The 18,520-nt window shown below is 37.7% G+C and overlaps 1 protein-coding gene across 1 annotated transcript in view; it reads left to right on the forward strand.

Annotated features, from left to right (window-relative positions):
• LOC149286273 (BCAS3 microtubule associated cell migration factor-like) overlaps nt 1-18,520 on the forward strand; it is a 523,731-nt gene that overhangs the window by 77,630 nt on the left and 427,581 nt on the right. The window contains exons 9-10 of the mRNA XM_089494317.1: nt 317-393; nt 13,147-13,230. Of these exons, the coding sequence (XP_089350443.1) occupies nt 317-393; nt 13,147-13,230 (161 nt within the window). The remainder of the gene's footprint in view (nt 1-316; nt 394-13,146; nt 13,231-18,520) is intronic.

The following is an 18,520-nucleotide window of genomic DNA, read 5'->3' on the forward strand; positions in this document are numbered from 1 at the left end:
TTTCTTGGGATTCGAAAGACATGCCCTACGTGTTTCAAAACATTCCCAAACAGAACTGAGTTTATATATATATAGAAAATCTCTCAAAAGGAAAAACAATGAGAAAAAATGCTTTTCAAGCTTAATTAACTGTTACTCCAATATCTTAGTCTTATCTGGTAAAACCCGCAGAAATGTAAGCATTTGTTGATGAATGTTTAGAGGTTAAGAGATCTTTGTTTAGGGTTGTTGTTTGTTTGGCTTGTTGTAGTGAAATGCAGTGCCATAGGAAAATATCCTAACAGCTGTTTCTTTGGCATTTTCTCTTAAACCCTAGGTTGCTATCCCTGTCCTGGACCAAACACGAACCCTATAGCCCTTGGAAGCCGCTGGCTTGCTTATGCAGAAAATAAGGTAACAAGAATTCTGTATTCTTTGAAATTATTTTCATAGTGTAAAATTAAAGTTGGGTAATGATCACATGGAATGCATTAGCTTGTCTCTCTCTGCTTATAAATGTACATACAACATTGACAGCGTTTGATGTCTTGTACATGGTTTACCATAATTCCTGTATTATCCTTATCACTGCTTCAGAAAGTTTCTTATAGGTTAGTTAGTGTCTCGGACTGGGTCCAAACAGATGACTGAAAGGACCCAGCGCGCCCGAAGATTGCGTGCAGGAGTCACAGTGCAGTAGTGGAGTTAGACAGGGCCTGGTTGCAGGGCGACCACACTCACCCAGGTGTTGAGCACCTAGGGTTGTGCAGCCAAACACCAGCGCCCTGATATAGCAGCGGATGAAGTCCAGAATGAAACGAAGTGATATCCTGCAGGCACCCTGGAGCAGGCATGAAACATATCACTGGAATCACGTGCAGGATGCTGCAGGCTGGGAGTATGGAAGCTAAGCAAAGGATATAGCAGAAACATAACAAGCAAGGGACAGGGAGACCAGGCACGAAACATAACCAGACAAGACATACATGTTACAGGGCACTACAGTTATCCAGACAAGGAATAAACATTACTAGACAAGATATACATGATACAGGGCACAACAAAGGACAGGGAACAAGGCAAGGAACACAGGGGAAGGAGTGAGGAGCCGGAATCCTCGGACGCTGCTCCTTTAAGCAAGGATAGGCCATATAAACTCGGACATAGGGAGAGGAGAGAGGAACCAGAATCCTCAGATAATACAAGGAAGAAGGGAAAGGTACATAAGAGACAAACAAACATGAATACAAGAACTAGCCTAGAACTATATGATAACAATTGGAGATTCCGTCACATCATATGGCCATAGTATGCTTAGCCCACCACTACGCCAAAGTACTCCAATGACGGTGGGTCCTAACGCTAATCCCTGCTGACAGTGGTACGAAACAAACCAAACATGTAATCCAAACACATAGCACTGAGACATACCTTAGACTGAAGACTGAGACAAACAGAACACACAGGTGGGGCACACCTTATAAAGGAAACAGAGCTGAAGCAAAGAGCTGAAGCAGAAGCAAGGAATGGAAGATCAGAACAAAGCAAAAGGAAATCCAGGAATGGATCGAAGCAAAACAGGGAAACTGAAACAAGACAGATATGCAGCTCCGCAGCCTGGGCATAACGTGACAGTTAGGAGTCAGCCTCCTTGATGATACTCAGCTTTGCTTAGCAAAAAAGGTAAGTAATATACAATCAGGCTACATTGTATTATAGATAACATACCGTGTTATGCAATTATGTATTGAGGTCTAGGCTTTTAAGTCTAGGGCTAGTTACATGTACCATCCATCTTTGCTCATAAAAATGACATGCTCCGCTTACAGAGGATGCGTTCCTTTTCTTTTGGGATGCTGGTTGTGCTTCATTGGAGTTTTAGTTCCTCAATACACCGAGAGCTGACTCTTGGGATACCTCCCAGGTAATGGTTCCCATTCTTCAGGTGACAGCCTATGCTTTTGCTTCCCAAATAAACAATAGGCTATATAGCCCTTGTGTACCTTATAGAATAGCCCCAGTAAATGCTAGCCAAATAATTGTTGTATGTTTCTGATTGAAGTGAGGCCAGCAGTCGTCGTCGTGGGTTGTTTTTTTGCCCAGACTATGATGCTTCCTGTGTTACTCGGTTTGCCTGAAGTGCATCCCAGATTTTCTCTCCATCATTCATTCATATTTTGGCCCACAATACAGATTCCATCCTCTCTGAACTTCACTTGGCCAATAGCGTGAAATTTGTTTCAGTGCCACATTTGTATACGTGTTTGTCCACATCTGGAATTTATTTCTCTTAAGGGATGGAGACATGCAAAAAGAACGGATATAAATGTTGTTTTTGACATCATAAACATATCATCTCACAGACCTTGCCGCACATATACAATTGGAGCTATTGTGCAAGGGCCTAAGTGCTGCACCTTATTGCAGTTGGGGGGGATAAAATGGAAAGTCTTAACCTCATTTTTAGTACTTAGAGAAAATCTTTCATTTAAACTGTTTTGGGAATATTAACCCTACAAATTAGGAAACAATAATATGAAAGTAATTCTTTAGAGGCATGACCTTATTCTGACGTGGAGCTATTCCTAGCCTTCCAGCAGCTTACTTCTGGACTCAACATTCAGCAAAAAAAAACAAAAAACAGTGGCACAAGAGCTCACGGAACTCCGCAGGAGCACAAAGCCAACAAATCAGTGATCATTATTTCCTGCTTAAATAAATGTCTGTTTTACGTGATTGCATTTTTTAATGACATATTTTGACTTTTTTATAATTCGTTTTTACTGTCACTTGCTTTAATTTATTTAGCAAAATGCTAGATCTTTGTTTATTTGGTTTAAAAAGCAAAGCAGGTCTCGTAGATGAAATATTCCCATTTCTGTGCTGGACAACACGGAAAATGACAGGACCAGTTTATATATGGTAAAATCTTGCGAACCATGCAATTACAAAGCTGTACTTAAGTACTTTGTCACAGAAGGTGTGTGTTATACACCTTCACAAAGTAAGATGTTGTGTAAAGCAATTTGTCTTTGGATGTAAATTTCGCATGAGTAAAATACACAAGTGTACGTTATGTATGAAATGTTACAGTGTTCAAAGAAAGTGATAAGGCGGCATGCTGTTTCATCACTGTGCATTATGTACTCATCGCACTTGGCCAGGGGCAACGCTTCATTCTTTCAATACAGTAACATCTCATGTGTAACATACAATTTTGTATAGCAGTCATGCTTAATTTACACCCAAATACATCTTGTAGTACACACCACCTTGTTTTTTAATCATTCAGTTTGCTACTACATACTTATTTGGGAATCAGTGTTCCTATACCATCCAGTGGCAAAAATGACAGGTATGGGCACATATTGATTCCGTAATGTTGCAGGTAATTTCACACCCCTGAAAGTCTTAAGAAAAAAAAAACTAATAATAATAACATTAATATAATATAAAAACAAAAACGTTTCCAGGAACTTACCTCCAAATAGAACCTATTGGGTTCCAATATTCCAAGGGATGAAGAAACCAGATCAGTGATATTTGTAGGAATCCTGGAACTAAATTATATGGCAAATGCAACTGCTTCCCATCAAAATCAATGAACACAGTTATGAACACCATCAAATGCAGCGACTCCTTATGATTGTTGTTTTATGGCTAAATACATATCTATTTTAATTTACTATTTCTTTTTTGTGGCATGAAATGGCACAAACTTAAAGGCATGTAAAGCTTAAAAGATCATATTGGCTCAGAGGTCATAAGCATTAACTGCCGTAATAAATGGTATGCAGTGATACAAATATAAAAGAGTAACAAATAACAGTGAACAATTTCACTTTGTAGATGTGATGTATGTGGGGAATCCGACCGGTCAAATTGTCCTCTTTTTCATGGATCCATTTTTGCACAATAAATGGATGTCATTTATTCAAGGAGATAATTTATTTTGAGCTAGAAGAGTCACCTGAAGCACACAAAGTCACTAGTAAGAAAAACGTGCGCAGTAACCAGAAGGCAAAACTGATCTGTAATTAAGAAGGGAAGAGGTACTATACAAGAGTTTAAGTAAATGACAACTCACTTTCAAAAAGCTAACCTTTTAGGTTTTTATGTTGCGTCACTTCTTTTAAAGTTCCTTAAACAACACCCTGTTATGTTAACGTTGTTACAAAGACTTGTTCAGCTTTCGTTTGGTACCTTCATTGGAGAAGAAATGTATCCTGTGGGGCCTGTCATTATTTTTACAAATCACATTAATTGGTCATGGATCACAGATAGCATCAGGATACCCGATATGGATACACTTGCCCCATAGTGATCATAGTACTTCAGATGTAGATCACGTTGTAGATTGAATCAATTGCAAATACCAATGCAGTTTTTGAATTTTGATTGTGTTCAATGAGGTTAGATTTAGTTAACCAAATCAAAGAAACCAACAGAGACCATGCATTCCTAATTAGCCTGAGCGTTTTAGTCTTCTAGTATTTTTGCACCCTCTGCAAGTATCAATTTCATATTATATAATGAAATGGCGAATGAAAAAGCTATTTACTTAAGGGCTCCTTCTAACTCTATCTTTTCTCAGAGGAAATCGAAAAAAATCAGAACTAGAATCAATTACGTAGGGGGAAAACAAATTCGTTGTGAAACTCTCTTGTAAATCAAATATTTAATGTTGTTCAGACAAAGCTAAAGAACTTTTGATTATACTTATTTTAATTTATTTGTGGTAATGTTGCCAGACTTAAACGCCAGCCTTTGTAAGGATTATGAATTCTTAATGGGTATGTTTTGCTATTAAAAACCAAAGCTGTCCACGCAACAGTCTGTGTGGCACCTAGAAGATTATTAGAAGACTGATAAGTGTTTCAATTAAGCATTTTGTTTCTTTTTGTGGAAGGAAGTATGCACACATGTTTACACATTGCACTTTTAGTGCAACTAAACAGCAAATGCTTCCTGGAATTTACTATTGACTTCTTGACATTGATTTTATAACATAGATGATGTCTTTTGCAGTTCAAAAGTTTATTTTGTCAAATTGAAAAAGTATTTGTAAACTACAAAAAATGTGTGGATGTTCTTGAGAAGACGTGCTGCGTGAAAATGGAAGATTGCAACATCTTCCTGCCTCACACCCAAGGCACCATTTAACCTACCTAACCTACAAGTCTTGGATGAGACTTCCTTTATGAATAGAAGCCTTGAGTTTACACTAAACACAATGCTCAATTCATTTTAAAATTCCAAAACATTAAAATATATATATAAATGCTACCATGTCATCAAAAGTACAAATTGTATAAATAAAGTGTGCTAACTGGTTGCCAGCTGTGAAAAAACTGTCTGATCCCTGCTGGCATGCCACAATCAGCCCAGCACCCACCAACCAGCAAACCTCACACATTAAAAAATAAACATATTTTTTTAGAAATGTGCTGATCGCTGTCTGTGTATTACAATGCCTATCACCCTCAGCCATGTTGGTGATTAGTTGTTAGTTGTAGTCCACAAAAGTGATTGCACCAGAAGAGCAAAAGGCTTGCATGCAGAGGAGGGCTTCTGGCATGGGGACGCAGGCAAAGCCCCATCAGCCCTTTGTCCCCTCCCCTGTATCTCACATATTCACTGACACAAACATTTCACATTTACACAAATGTACACACTAACACACATACATGAACATACATTCATGCTCACATACACATTCATGCTCACATAGAAACACTTGCAATCTCACACATACATGATAACACAGAAACTCTTACACATTTATACTCCCACACACTTACACGAACACATTCATGCTAGCACGCACACACATCTACACACTTTCACACAAACATACATATATTCTTACATACATACTTCCTCCCTCACCCCCTTACATCACCCTGCAGCTTTCATTCTAGCTGCTCCAAACCTTGCTTGCCTCCCCGGTCTTGTGCAGAATTGTTAGTAAAATGCTGGTCAGGTTGGTCCAAGTTGGACCAGCTCTTTGTGAAGAACTTTGGACCGACCTGGGGGAAAGCTAGCAAATCCCTGTTGGCATACTTGTGAAAATATCTGTGTAATTTTAAATGGGTGCAGTAAAAATTGAAAAAGCGGAATCATAGCTAAACAAACATATTGAAAAACCAAAAAAGCTCTAGGTTGTGGAACACAAAGTACCCCCAGTAAAGAAGACAGAGTAATCTCTGTGGTCAAAGTAGTACAATCTTGACACTGTTACTCTCTGCACCTACGTATATTGATTAGCACTAGACAAAAGCACCTTTTTTAAAGCTATTTAGACTATGTTCCAGAAAAGTACATCATTGGTTAATGAGCAGCAGAAGTGGGACATGTTTATTTGTAGAAATACCATAATTATACATCTCCTTTCAGGCACCCCATGAACATCATAAACATGCAAGACATTTCAGTATAGGTTCATCCTAGCCTTCTTCTGAAAATTCTGGGACTTATAATTCAACTAAAGGTTACCTTACCTAGGTGTGACTTAATCTGTAGAAACAGAAATAGTTTTAAATTATAGCAATTTGTCAACCATAAAATAAATAAATAAATGACTATTCCAACATGAGATGAACACACACAAAATATAAATCTTTAAGATTACAATGCAGGGTTGCGAATATTGCGAAAGCCTTACAGAGTATTAAAAAGGTAACAGATCACCAGACTTGCAAAACGACACAGGCAAAGGGAGTTCATGTGATGGATAGTGTTCAATCTAATGTACATCAATAAAATACATTATTTAGTAGTATTTATTTATAAGGCGCCAACCTATGCTATGATACCATTTGAGTTAAAAGTAATGTGTAATTTCCCCTTAGCCTCTGACACATGTGAGCAGGAGACGCCTTGTGGCTTCAGTGGCAAAGGAAAGCAGTTTATTTTTTCGATGCTCGGAGGAGTGATTGATCTGAGTACTGCAGTACCAGGGATGAGTGCGTTTCATCTGATTTTGTCTCTGTGTCTACATAATGTGTAAAATGTATGGGTGCTATGAATGTGGACAAAAAAAGGCACAGTTGTGATAACTCTCTGGAAACGCTACTTTTAAATCACTCAAGCAGCAAATCTGTAGTAACGCTACCAAAATAGGAATGCTTAATATCTTAACAATACATTTTCCCCCCCAAAAAACTGCATACTGCCTCATCATGCTCAAGTAGCCCCATTTATAACTTGAAAACAGTTGACCACATGGGCAGTATGTTTCTGCAATATTTTAATGACCTCTATGGATTATTCCCAATTCTGGCTTCTAAAATATTCCGTTTGGCATAGCATTTCTATACATTTGTTGAGACTGCTTAAGAATATGAGCTGGATATGTATATATCTAACCTGAAATGTAAACTTTTATACAATGACAAATAACATTTGAGCAGGGCTCTCCTCACCAAATTTTTATGTTATATATTACTTGTTATGTGCTGTTTACTCATTGTACAGTGCTGTGGAATATGATGTGCTATATAAAACAAAGAATAATAATGTTAAGGTGGTTCTGCTCCAATATAATTGTTGAAGCATTTGCCAGCCCAAATTCATATATAGGAGGCTATGAAAGATAATAATAAAATATTAAACTTGCCAAAGGCAGGCAGCACTAGGTTAATAGTAACAGCCTTGATACATAGCACTTCAGAATGAACCATACCAGATAAGTTTTTGTTTTTTTTTAATTTTTAACCCTTTTTTTTTGCACTCTCCTTAATTTTGTTGAGTTCTTTACTTATTCCCCTTAATTGTAATATAATGAATTAAAAGGTTAGATTTTATAAACATTATTTTTCTTTAATTTACAAATATGGTAATTTTCAGCTGGTTGGGCACAAATATGGCACTGTTAAGCTGTTTTGGGACAGATATGTCACATACAAGCAGGGCACAAATATGGCACAGTTAAGCTGTTTGAACACAAAGATGGTGCTATTAAGCTGTCTGGACACAAATATGGCACTGTTAAGCTGTTTGGGGACAGATATGTCACAGACATGCAGGGCACAAATATGGCACAATTAAGCTGTTTGAACACAAAGATGGTGCTATTAAGCTGTCTGGGCACAAATATGGCACTGTATGTATGACACAAATGGTGTGTGAATGTACAGTAACAGTGGTTGCTGTTACACACATCATACTCACATCATGGACTGACCACATGCTAATGGAACCAATTTGAGTATCTATGGTCTTTCTAGTATAGTTGACATGGGTGACTGATCTTGGTGAAAATAGTTGAATTTACACTCTTCATTATTTTAGTTAAATATTATTATCTCTTAAAATAATAGATAAATTAGATTGAAATGGTGCACAAAAACAAGAAAGTAGGTACTCGGTATCCACACTTCATATACAGAGAGGAAGATGTGGAGCTCAAGGAAAAAAAAGGTGGAACCTAAAGAGGAGGGGTGGAACCAAAAGAGGAAGGGGCAGAGGAAGAGGTGTGGCCTGGGCAGGAAGGGGTGGACTAAATTAAGTTTAGGGAGCATGTGAGTTTAATTAGGCCTAGTTGGCACAAAAAGTACACCACTGCGTACAGGTACAAGAAAAAGTAAGTGAACCCTTGCCAGGATTTGTCTTAAAATATGATATGATTTTCATTGAAGTAACAATAGTGAACACTATCTGTTTTAACTAGTAGCACACAAATTATTTTATTGTTCTTGTCCATATTGAATAAATCATTTAAGCATTCACAGTGTTGGTTGGATAAAGTATGTAAACCCCTAAGCTAATCACTTCAAAAGCTAATTGGAGTCAGGAGTTTGCAAACTTAGAGTCTAATCAATGAAACAGAATTGGAGGTGTGTTTTAGAGCTACTTTGACATGAAAAAAAACACCCAGATATTTTGAGTTTGCTATTCTCAACAAGCATCACTGATGCGAACCATGTCTCGCAGAAAATAAATCTCAGACCTACAATCAATAATTGTTGATTTGCATAAACCCAGAAAGGGTTACAAAGTAATTTCAAATAGTTTACATATTCATCAGTCCACAGTTAGGACACATTGTTTAAAAGCGAAGACAATTTAGTAGTGTGGCTACACTCCCTAGAAGTGGGCCCCTAGCCAAGATGACTCCAAGGGCACAATATAGAATTCCCGATGAGGTTAAAACAGCTAAAGGCTTAAAGGAATCATTGGAACTAGTTAACGTCTCTGTTCATCTCTTTTCTTTAGTCTACCATATGCAAAACATTGAACAGGCGTGGAGTCCATGGTAGGACACCATGGAGGAAGTTGCTACTCTCCAAAAAAACACATTGCTGTTCGCCTGAAGAATGCCAAAGAGCAACTTGGTACACCACAATGCTATTGATTAAACGAAGGTTAAATTGTTTGGAAAGAACATGTGGCACTAGGTATGGATTAATAAGGGCCCCACATACCAATATTAACACATCATCTGTCAGGATGGTTGCTTGCCAGGTGAAGCTCAGTAGAAGTTGGGTAATGCAGCAGGACGATGATGCCTTCAAAATAAAGAAAATTCTGTGTTCAATAAAGACGTAAAACATTTTCATTGTTCGTATTACCTTAAGGACATTGTATTTGACTATACTTTTGACTTGTGATGCCCATCAGATCACATTTTATGAGCAATGCTGAAAAACAAGGCATTCCAAAGGGTTCCTTTACTTTTTCTTCCCACTGTAAATAAAATTTCACTCTTCCCTGTGAAGACATTCTTTCTTAATCAGTAAGATAAATGCACTCAATACTCTAAACAAGACAGGTCCGCTTCCATACGGTATTTTCTATTTTTTATCATTTTAATAGAATAGAAAATATTACAGTGTATGATGTAATTTTAAATGCATGTATCCATGCATTTTTAGTGCCTGTGCACGTTCTGCTCAGTTCAAATAGAAAATATTTTTTCCCTGTATGTGGCATTTTTGTATGGTCAGTAAGGTACCTAGCAATGTGTGCTAAGTAGGTTTTGCAGAAGAGCAGGAAAACTTACATGAGGTTTTGCATGGGTGTTCTTTAGCGCTTATTTTCCCATTGTGATTTACCTACGGTTATTTTTTTTTTTTTTATTTGTAATGTCGCAAATACAGATGTGGCTTTCGTAAATACGTTTGATACCATTTTCAATATATTTGTGTTGTACAATGTCACATGTTACTCAATCGGTGCCATGTTCCAAGATGTTTCTAGCTTAAGAGAACTAACTTCTCAAACAGCAGAGGATCATGAGTGAAATATGAATAAATTGTGATATCAGCAATGAAGTGACCTTCTACAACAAATCCTATACACATATTCCTTACAACCATAGAACAGTAACAAAGTAAGATGGACATCCTCTTTAAAGCTACACATCTGCAAAGGCAAAAAAAAGTTTAATCTCCTCATCTCTTTACTATTATGTACGCAAATTTCAAGTTAAACCATTCGAGAAATTAATAGTTCTATTTAAGAGAAAACTTGTGTTACAAAAATGACATTACAAATCCCTATGGCACTCAAATGGTCAAAGTTATAATAATATTTAAAAAGAAGCCTCTTTAGGGACTATATCTTATATTTGTTTACATTTATAGATTTCAGCAAAACTATCAAAACATACCGTAGCAGAAATACAATACGGACAAAAAACATTAACATATTGAGTGTCTAGCCTGCTACTTATAGCAGTTTGAAATAGTGGAAGATAAGTGAACATCTGCATTTAACAGAATTGTAATGTGAGCTGCAAACCTAAGGTTTCACGCAAAGTCCACAATAATTCTTTGCTAGAACGTTCTAGAAAATAACTGTGTTTATTGGTCCCAATCCTTTTTTGGTCAGATTAAGTATGTGGCGTAAGTGCTTATAGGGTAACACTTCTCTTTATACATTAATTTAGTAACGCTACCTATAGTTTGGCCACCAGAATTAGCATGTCTTATCAAATTACTGCCCTGATGTTCTCTCCTTACTCACTTACAAAGTCTGTGTAAACCAATCAACAACAACCAGCAACTAAACAATAGGACAGAGATAACTTATTGGGAAAGAATAATCATTTATATTCTGACTAGAGGAGGGCTTAATGAGTTGAAGTGTGTGTGTTTTTTTTTCTCAAGATTTTATCAGGGACCATCTTGAAGCATAAAGCATTGGCCACAAGGATGGTGTTATATTTATTGAAATTGAATTCTTGAGTATTTTGTGACATCCATACATTCTTCTTTGTACATGAGAAAAACAAAGGCAATCAACTTCGTATTAGCTACTAAAATATAGTGTCCCGTGGCCCAGGGAAGTCCTAAAGTCATAAAAAGTCATACAAAGATAGAAATGTACCTTAAAGCATAGAGATGGCAATATGCAACTAACTACAATATAGGAGCAAATATTACAGCCCATCATTAGTTAGTGCAAGTCCAAGGACATTCTAAAGGAGAAGGACATATACCGAGTGTCAAAACCAAACCCTGAAGTAATGTGATAGATAAGGTCCTGTAATAAGTTGCCATTAGCAGAAGAATATATGTAAACCCATAACCACTGTCAGCCAAAGAACATTTACATAATCATAGAATGACAAGTTGTAATGTCATTTTTAAATCGATGGTATTAGGATTAGATAGATTTATAGACGTCTTGTTGTTGGTGCACACGATAGCTTTTACTTTACTGTGCACTATAGACAGTGATCTGGTCATGAGCATTTGTTTGCTTCTTCTATTTTAACTTTAAGCAACAGGATTTTAAACAATATTGAAAGAAGATAAAGTAACTAGATCTGCTGGAGCAATGAAATAAGATATTGGTCAGTGTTTCAGTCTCAGCAGAGATTCACAGTGGGAACATCTCAAGTTATATTAAAGTATAATGGCTGTGACGGAACCCTCCACTGGGGCCACTGGAGAGGCCTGACAGCCAGCCTCCTCCCTATAGACTATGGGCCCTGGCTTTGTTAAGACTTCTGTGTCTACCCCCAGAAGTATATCATCCCATCATTTGCTGAGGGGATTATATCTGACAGACAGCCAGGATCTGCCACCAGGGAGTGACTGCCATTGTTTTAGTTTAATGTCAGACACCCCCCCCACCCCATAGTGTACTAATATGTTGTATAAGTCAAGTTTAGTGACATTGATTATGTCTTGAAATATGTTCAAAGAGTGCTATTTCATGGTCTTGTTGGTAGTTGGTGGTAACAATTTAATCCGTAGTGATTAGTGTTCAGTCTTAGTCCCTGAAGAGGAACCATGAAATATTCCAGTCTTTGATAAAGGTAACTACAACATGTACAATTCCAACTCCATAGGGGCTTGGTTGGTCTGTTAGTTTTATGTCACTAATCCATTGTGTTGGTAATTTAGACACTTTTCTCATGTGACAAATATGCAACATGAATCTGGAATGCACTTGTACAGGCTACCAATGTGGCTTTGTGCAGGGTGAAGGGGTTAGTTCTACAAAAGGACGTACTGGTGGCATTGCACCCACCTATTGTCAGTATAACCCACCATAAAAAATATTCCACACACACTCTAAACGATCAACTTATAGTAAAGTCTTTTGCGTTGTTTGGAGTGAAGGTCTAATCCGTGCATTCGGAAAGCCTATTAAGCAGTGAAGCAGAAACCACTTGGCTTTTTGCCATTCTGCAGAGATAATGTGGAGCTATGATTCTTGATAGTTGAAGCCCAAAATGAATATGTGGAATTTCAGGGGTACACATATCTGTTTATTATCATTATTTTTTAGGTTGCTTTTGCATATTTTCTGATTTTCCATTTGTGTGAAGCAAAACTATTTCTCTGGTCTATGCTAACAGCATTCACATCTTACATTCAGTAATTAAAACACCTAGTATGGCCACCATATGTTTGATGCCAACCCACAGAATGCATAGTCTAGCCATGCCTTCATTAAAATTTAGATTTGAGAGTCTGTGACTAACAATTTACATCTTTCCTGGACAGAACTCTATAGACAAGAGACCGTGGGATTGGCAGGCACACCCAACCAGGCATTGAAATAACTGAAGTGTTTCAAAATGGTTATGGTTGTGATTTTTAAAGCTTTCAAAGTGCTTTTTTAAAAGCTCTGAACATAAAGTACAGATCATTTTCACAGTGAAAGGATGTTACTGTCCTTAAATTCATGCTTGTTTTTCTATTCCTACAGCTTATTCGCTGCCATCAATCCCGTGGAGGAGCCTGTGGAGACAACATACAATCTTATACTGCCACTGTTATTAGTGCTGCCAAAGTAAGTATGTCCCAGGCATTGAACCTTATATTTTTAGCATATATTGTGTTGCATGAATGTGTCTTCTTCTTGTGGCGTCTTGAACCATATTTTGTTATACGTGTGGGGTGCATATTAGTGCATATGATAACTGCGGGGCCTTTTAAATTTTCATGTTGCCTGGTTTGCAAATGCATGAGAGAATTCTGCAGAATGTCATGTGCATTTACCCCTTTATATGCCCTTAGGAGATTTGTTCAACTGAATACTCACATGGTATGCTCACCTCCAGTCAGCTCCAGCTCTGACTAGGGGAAAGCTGTGTGCTGTTCAGACTGCCATGCATATGTGTAGGAAGTGCTGTCATTGATTTCGATGGGAGCACTTTCCTGCCACTGATTGACTGCTTCTAGCCCTTGAATCAGTTGCAAGACATGTTTGATTATGGTAGACGAGGGCAGATGCTGCAGCAAGACTGCAACGTCAAGTTAACTTGTCATGTGGTTTAGTGGGTGGTGCGCTCTTTGCGTTTCCAATCACTGATCGTGGGGTCAGATGATTGCTGTAATTAACCAATTACAGCAATCACCAACACTCACATGACAAAGTCAATGTCTCTTTGTCAACCTCTGTGACAGGCCCGGACTGGCCATCGGGCACACCGGGCATTTTAATTTTAACAAACCCCCGATGTTTTAATTTAAGCCCTGTGCGGCCGCAGACCCCTAAGGCCGGCCCTGGTGGGGGCTGCCCGGCCCCCTAGAGTGGCGGACCCGGTCGCAGTTGCTGCTTACTCCGGCAACAAGGTAAGTAGGGTAAGGGAGGGGGGTTAGATATTGAGTACATATTGAGAAATGGGGAAGGGGTACATAGTGATAAGGGGCAGATAAGAAGGGGATGGGGAGAGGGGGTAGTGTGAATGCGTACAAGAATGAATGAAAAAATGTGTGGATGAATTGTGTGAATGCATATGAGAATGAATGAATTCATGTGTGGATGAATTTCTTGAATGATTTGTGAGACTGCATTAATGAATGTGTGTTAATGATTTGTGTGAATGAGTGAGTAAGTGTTTGTGTCTATCATGAATGTTTAAGTGATTTGGTGAAAGGGAAAGATGGTACATGAAGGGTGGGCTTTAACAATAAATAAATAAAAAAAAATGGGCTGCTCAGTCTTAAATGCCCGGGCCTATTTTTTGTCCCAGTCCGGGCCTGCTCTGTGAGATACAGAAATTGAAACAGTGTTACACAGCATTCCAGAAATTCTGGAGAGGGTTCCAAACACATAATTTATAAAAAATAACCCTTCTGATTCCCTGATGATCACAGTAATAAATACATTTTTGTTTAAAATGTTATTTCGCCTATTTTTTGACATTTAAAAGCTTTTTTAAAAAGCTAATTTAATGTAACCATTGTAGCCCTGTGGTAATGCCTGGATTGCTCTGAACAGTACATTGTAACCCCTAAAAAGGTGGTGTACAGAGTCTATGCCCATGCTTGATAAGAATCTATCGATGCCACCTAATTTTGTGCAACTGGACATTACCCCATTCACGTCAACCCACGGCATCACAAAAAAAAATATAAGATAGTGAGCCACATCAGTTTGTGCAGCTGTTACTCACCAGTCAATTATTTAAGGATATTGCTGCTGAAAAAATCGTTATGCCCAACATGGCAGCTAACCCCACCTCATATTATGCAAGTCTGCAGACCTTGGCTATTTTCCTAGCCATAATGACCAAGCAGAGATTTCAACTACCCCACTTCAATGACAATGCTCTGTGTCTGCCAAAAATGATCCCTCATATGACAAGCTATGATAATCTAAGGCCCCTTACAAATGATCTGTCACAAACGTTTTCTGAAACATATGTACCTGACTAAAAGATTTGTAAAGTTGAATCCCTTATGTGATTTAAAGGCAGATTGCTTTTCAGGCAATAAATACCATCAGAAAGATCAAGATACGGTATAAAATTCTATTAACCTGGCAAGAGTAACACATGGTATACAGTTGCTATTTACATTTATGAGGGGAAAGACTCTCATCTAGATCCTCCAGGGTGCCCTGATTCGATTGGAAAAAACATCAAGCTTGTGTAGGATCTCCTCCTCCAGTTACTGAATAAGGGTTATCACCTATATAATTGTCATACCAGCATTGAATTTAAAATTTAAAATTCTGTATTTCATTGGCACACTTGCCTCTGGGAAAGATCTCCCCAGCAGCTGGTTTACCCAAGGCAAATACATTGGAAAACATCTTCTTTACGGCAGGATGAATTAATGGCCCTTAGGTAGACAGACAAAAAGGACACGTACATGCTATTAACTATCCATTGCGTGTATAAAGCCTTCCAACAAAAAAGTATGCATCCTGGAGTACAACAGACACATGGGGGTGAGCCTTGCAGACCAGTGCATAATACCATACCTTGTGCAGGGCAAATCAAATACCTGGCATAAAAAGGTTGCAATAATTTTTTTTAAAATGGCCATGTGCAACTCGTACATTTTGTATTAAAAAGCTGGTATAGGGCAGACATATAGCTTCTTAGAATACCAGAAAAAATCATTGACCCATATCCTATTGTAGTAGACCCTAATCCTGCAAACGTGGAATAATTGTATGGGGGTGTTAAATGTCAGAGAGGAAAATTACATTTAAACAACCACATATCAAAAGGTATATAACAATACTTTTACTGACCTTGTATCATCACATTCTGTAACGTAGTTTATAGATCTTGGTGTTAGATTGTTGTTGCTCAAAATGAATGTCAATTAACTTCATAAATTAAGCATTGCTATACACTGCAGAAATTAGGGCCAAATGTCTCATGATGTATTTGGCCTAGGACTATGACTCCTTTCTGTCCCTTAAATTCATGCTTAGGAAGAACATATGGTGGACTGGTGCAAGCAACATGATGAGGGAGTTCTGCTAATATGTAGCAAAAGCGATTTATTCTATCAGTCTTTAAAAAAATTTACAAATAATAAATTCAGTAAACTAAACTTAATATATGTGGTTGACCTAGCTTTACATTCGGGGGAGAGGTTGGCCCCCTTGCCCCCTCACTGTATATCACATACACACAGGCACACATATTTACAAACACACCTTCAGAGACTTACACCCCCATGCTAACACACATACACACTCATGCTTACACACCCATACTTATACCAGCACACACTTACAGACACTTGGGAGCACATACTAACACATACATACAAAGTCTTGCTCACACAAACACATTCATGCTCACACACACTTATATATACACATTTATGCTCTCACACACACACACACTTATACATACACATTCATGCTTACACACGTATACATACACATTTCGTGGTCACACACACACTTATACATACACATTTCATGCTTACACACACTTACACATACGCATTCATGCTTACCTACACACATACATGCTAACACTTATACATGCACTCTCACTCTATCGTACAAACATACATTCACCCTCCCTCCCTTACACTCTTACACTACCTTTATAGGGGAGTCAAATAACTTTGCGTTATGTGACCCACTCCATTCCTGCCTCCGCCGGGCTAGTCGGAGCGAATTTTGAGCAAGTACTGTTCCAAACGTATTCATCAATGTTTTTATTGCTTGCTAAGAAGCCTCCTTGTCTGCAAATGCGGCAGCTGAGCATGAGTGAACAGAAAAAATAAGTGTTAATGTAATTACCAACACAGGGTCGTCTTTTTTTTGTAACAACGTAAAAGTTTCTATCCTAATTGTTACGTCATCCATAGACAACATTTTTAAAAAAGCAGCTGTAGCTCAAAATTCAAGATGTAGGCCCATGCCAGTCAATGTTTGTTGCATTGTAGAATGCTAGTGTCTTTAGTAGTAACCTTTTATTGGGCCAGCATACAAAAATATGTAAAGTTACATAAGCTTACTTCTTCAGATGGCATTTTCATGAGATTAATAAAGTATAACATAAAATTAAAGTTAGTAAAAACTCTATCAAGGTCAAATGTGTAACCAGCCCTTGAGAAGAAATTCGTATGGGATGATAAGCTATTTGTAACTTCTCAAAGCATTTTTTACCATACCAAAAAGCCTGCTTTCTATTATGTAAGTCTCTTGTCTGACCTCAGTATCCCATTAGATATATAGAGAGAGGGGGGGATTCTACTTGGAAATACATGAAAGCAGCTAGAAGGAGCGTCTAGAAAGGTTATTCAGCTCCCTAGAGATGTTGCTCCTGACATTTGACAAATTTTATTTCTTTACCACAAAAAAGAGAATATCTTAATTTTTGTTAGTGAGCTTTACGCTGACTACACATGTTGCTTTAATGATATCCATCGTCCTTGCATGTGAATTGGACATTATGGAAGCAAAAGATATATTAAAGGGGCATTGTTTGGGGAAAATAACGAGAAACAATTTTATCTCCTTTTAATTCAAGAAACATGATCTTTAAAATAAATGTGGTGCTCTTTATGGCTGTGTTGGGAATGGATGGTACTTTTGCTAATCTTTGCTATATAAAACTGTTATATATCCAGTACATTCTGTAGTTGTCTATACTTTCCACCACCTTTGATCTAATAGACCTCAGGAGTATATGAAAGAAACCATTTTTTAAGGTTTCTCTGTTATGTTGTATTAATCAAATTCTGAATTATTATCCCAAGTACCTCCACCGGTAATGAAAAGACCCTTAACTCATGTGGTCAATATTGTAACATCTAAAGCCTAAAGCTGTTGTGTCATGCAAATAATTTATGTAATTTCTATTTCTGGTCTTATTCCATTTGGTTTAAAAAAAAAAGTAAAAAAAGAAATGTGTAGCCTGCTCGTTTATAAGTTCAGCATTCATCTGGTGGTGCTTATAGTGCTTAAATACCTCATCTTATGATCTCTACAGTTATCCTATATAATGTAGAAGCAAGCCTTAGGGGATGTAGATCAGTTTGTGTTAACTAAAGAAAGACAAAAAAAAATCTAACGAAATAAAATACACATCTACCTAAGACTGAGACACCCACAAGGTGTGTCACATTTTGATTCCTAACATATGGCTTTATGGTCTCTCACGCATATGCCGACTGTTTTAGGCATTAGATACAGCTTTTGCGCACACATATGGTTGTAAGTGCATTAGCTGAGTGTTCCTCCCACAGACCGACTGTTTTGAATATTCCAAGACTTACATATCATCATAACCAAGTATATAAAGGCACATAGAGTCAATAATAAAAACAGTACACCTAAAAACACTCATATGTCAATCAATCAAGCACACAAATAC

Source organism: Sceloporus occidentalis, unplaced genomic scaffold (assembly GCF_023333645.1).
Source record: "Sceloporus occidentalis isolate IW3139 unplaced genomic scaffold, rSceOcc1.0.p SCAF_71, whole genome shotgun sequence".
Taxonomy (NCBI): Eukaryota; Metazoa; Chordata; class Lepidosauria; order Squamata; family Phrynosomatidae; genus Sceloporus; species Sceloporus occidentalis.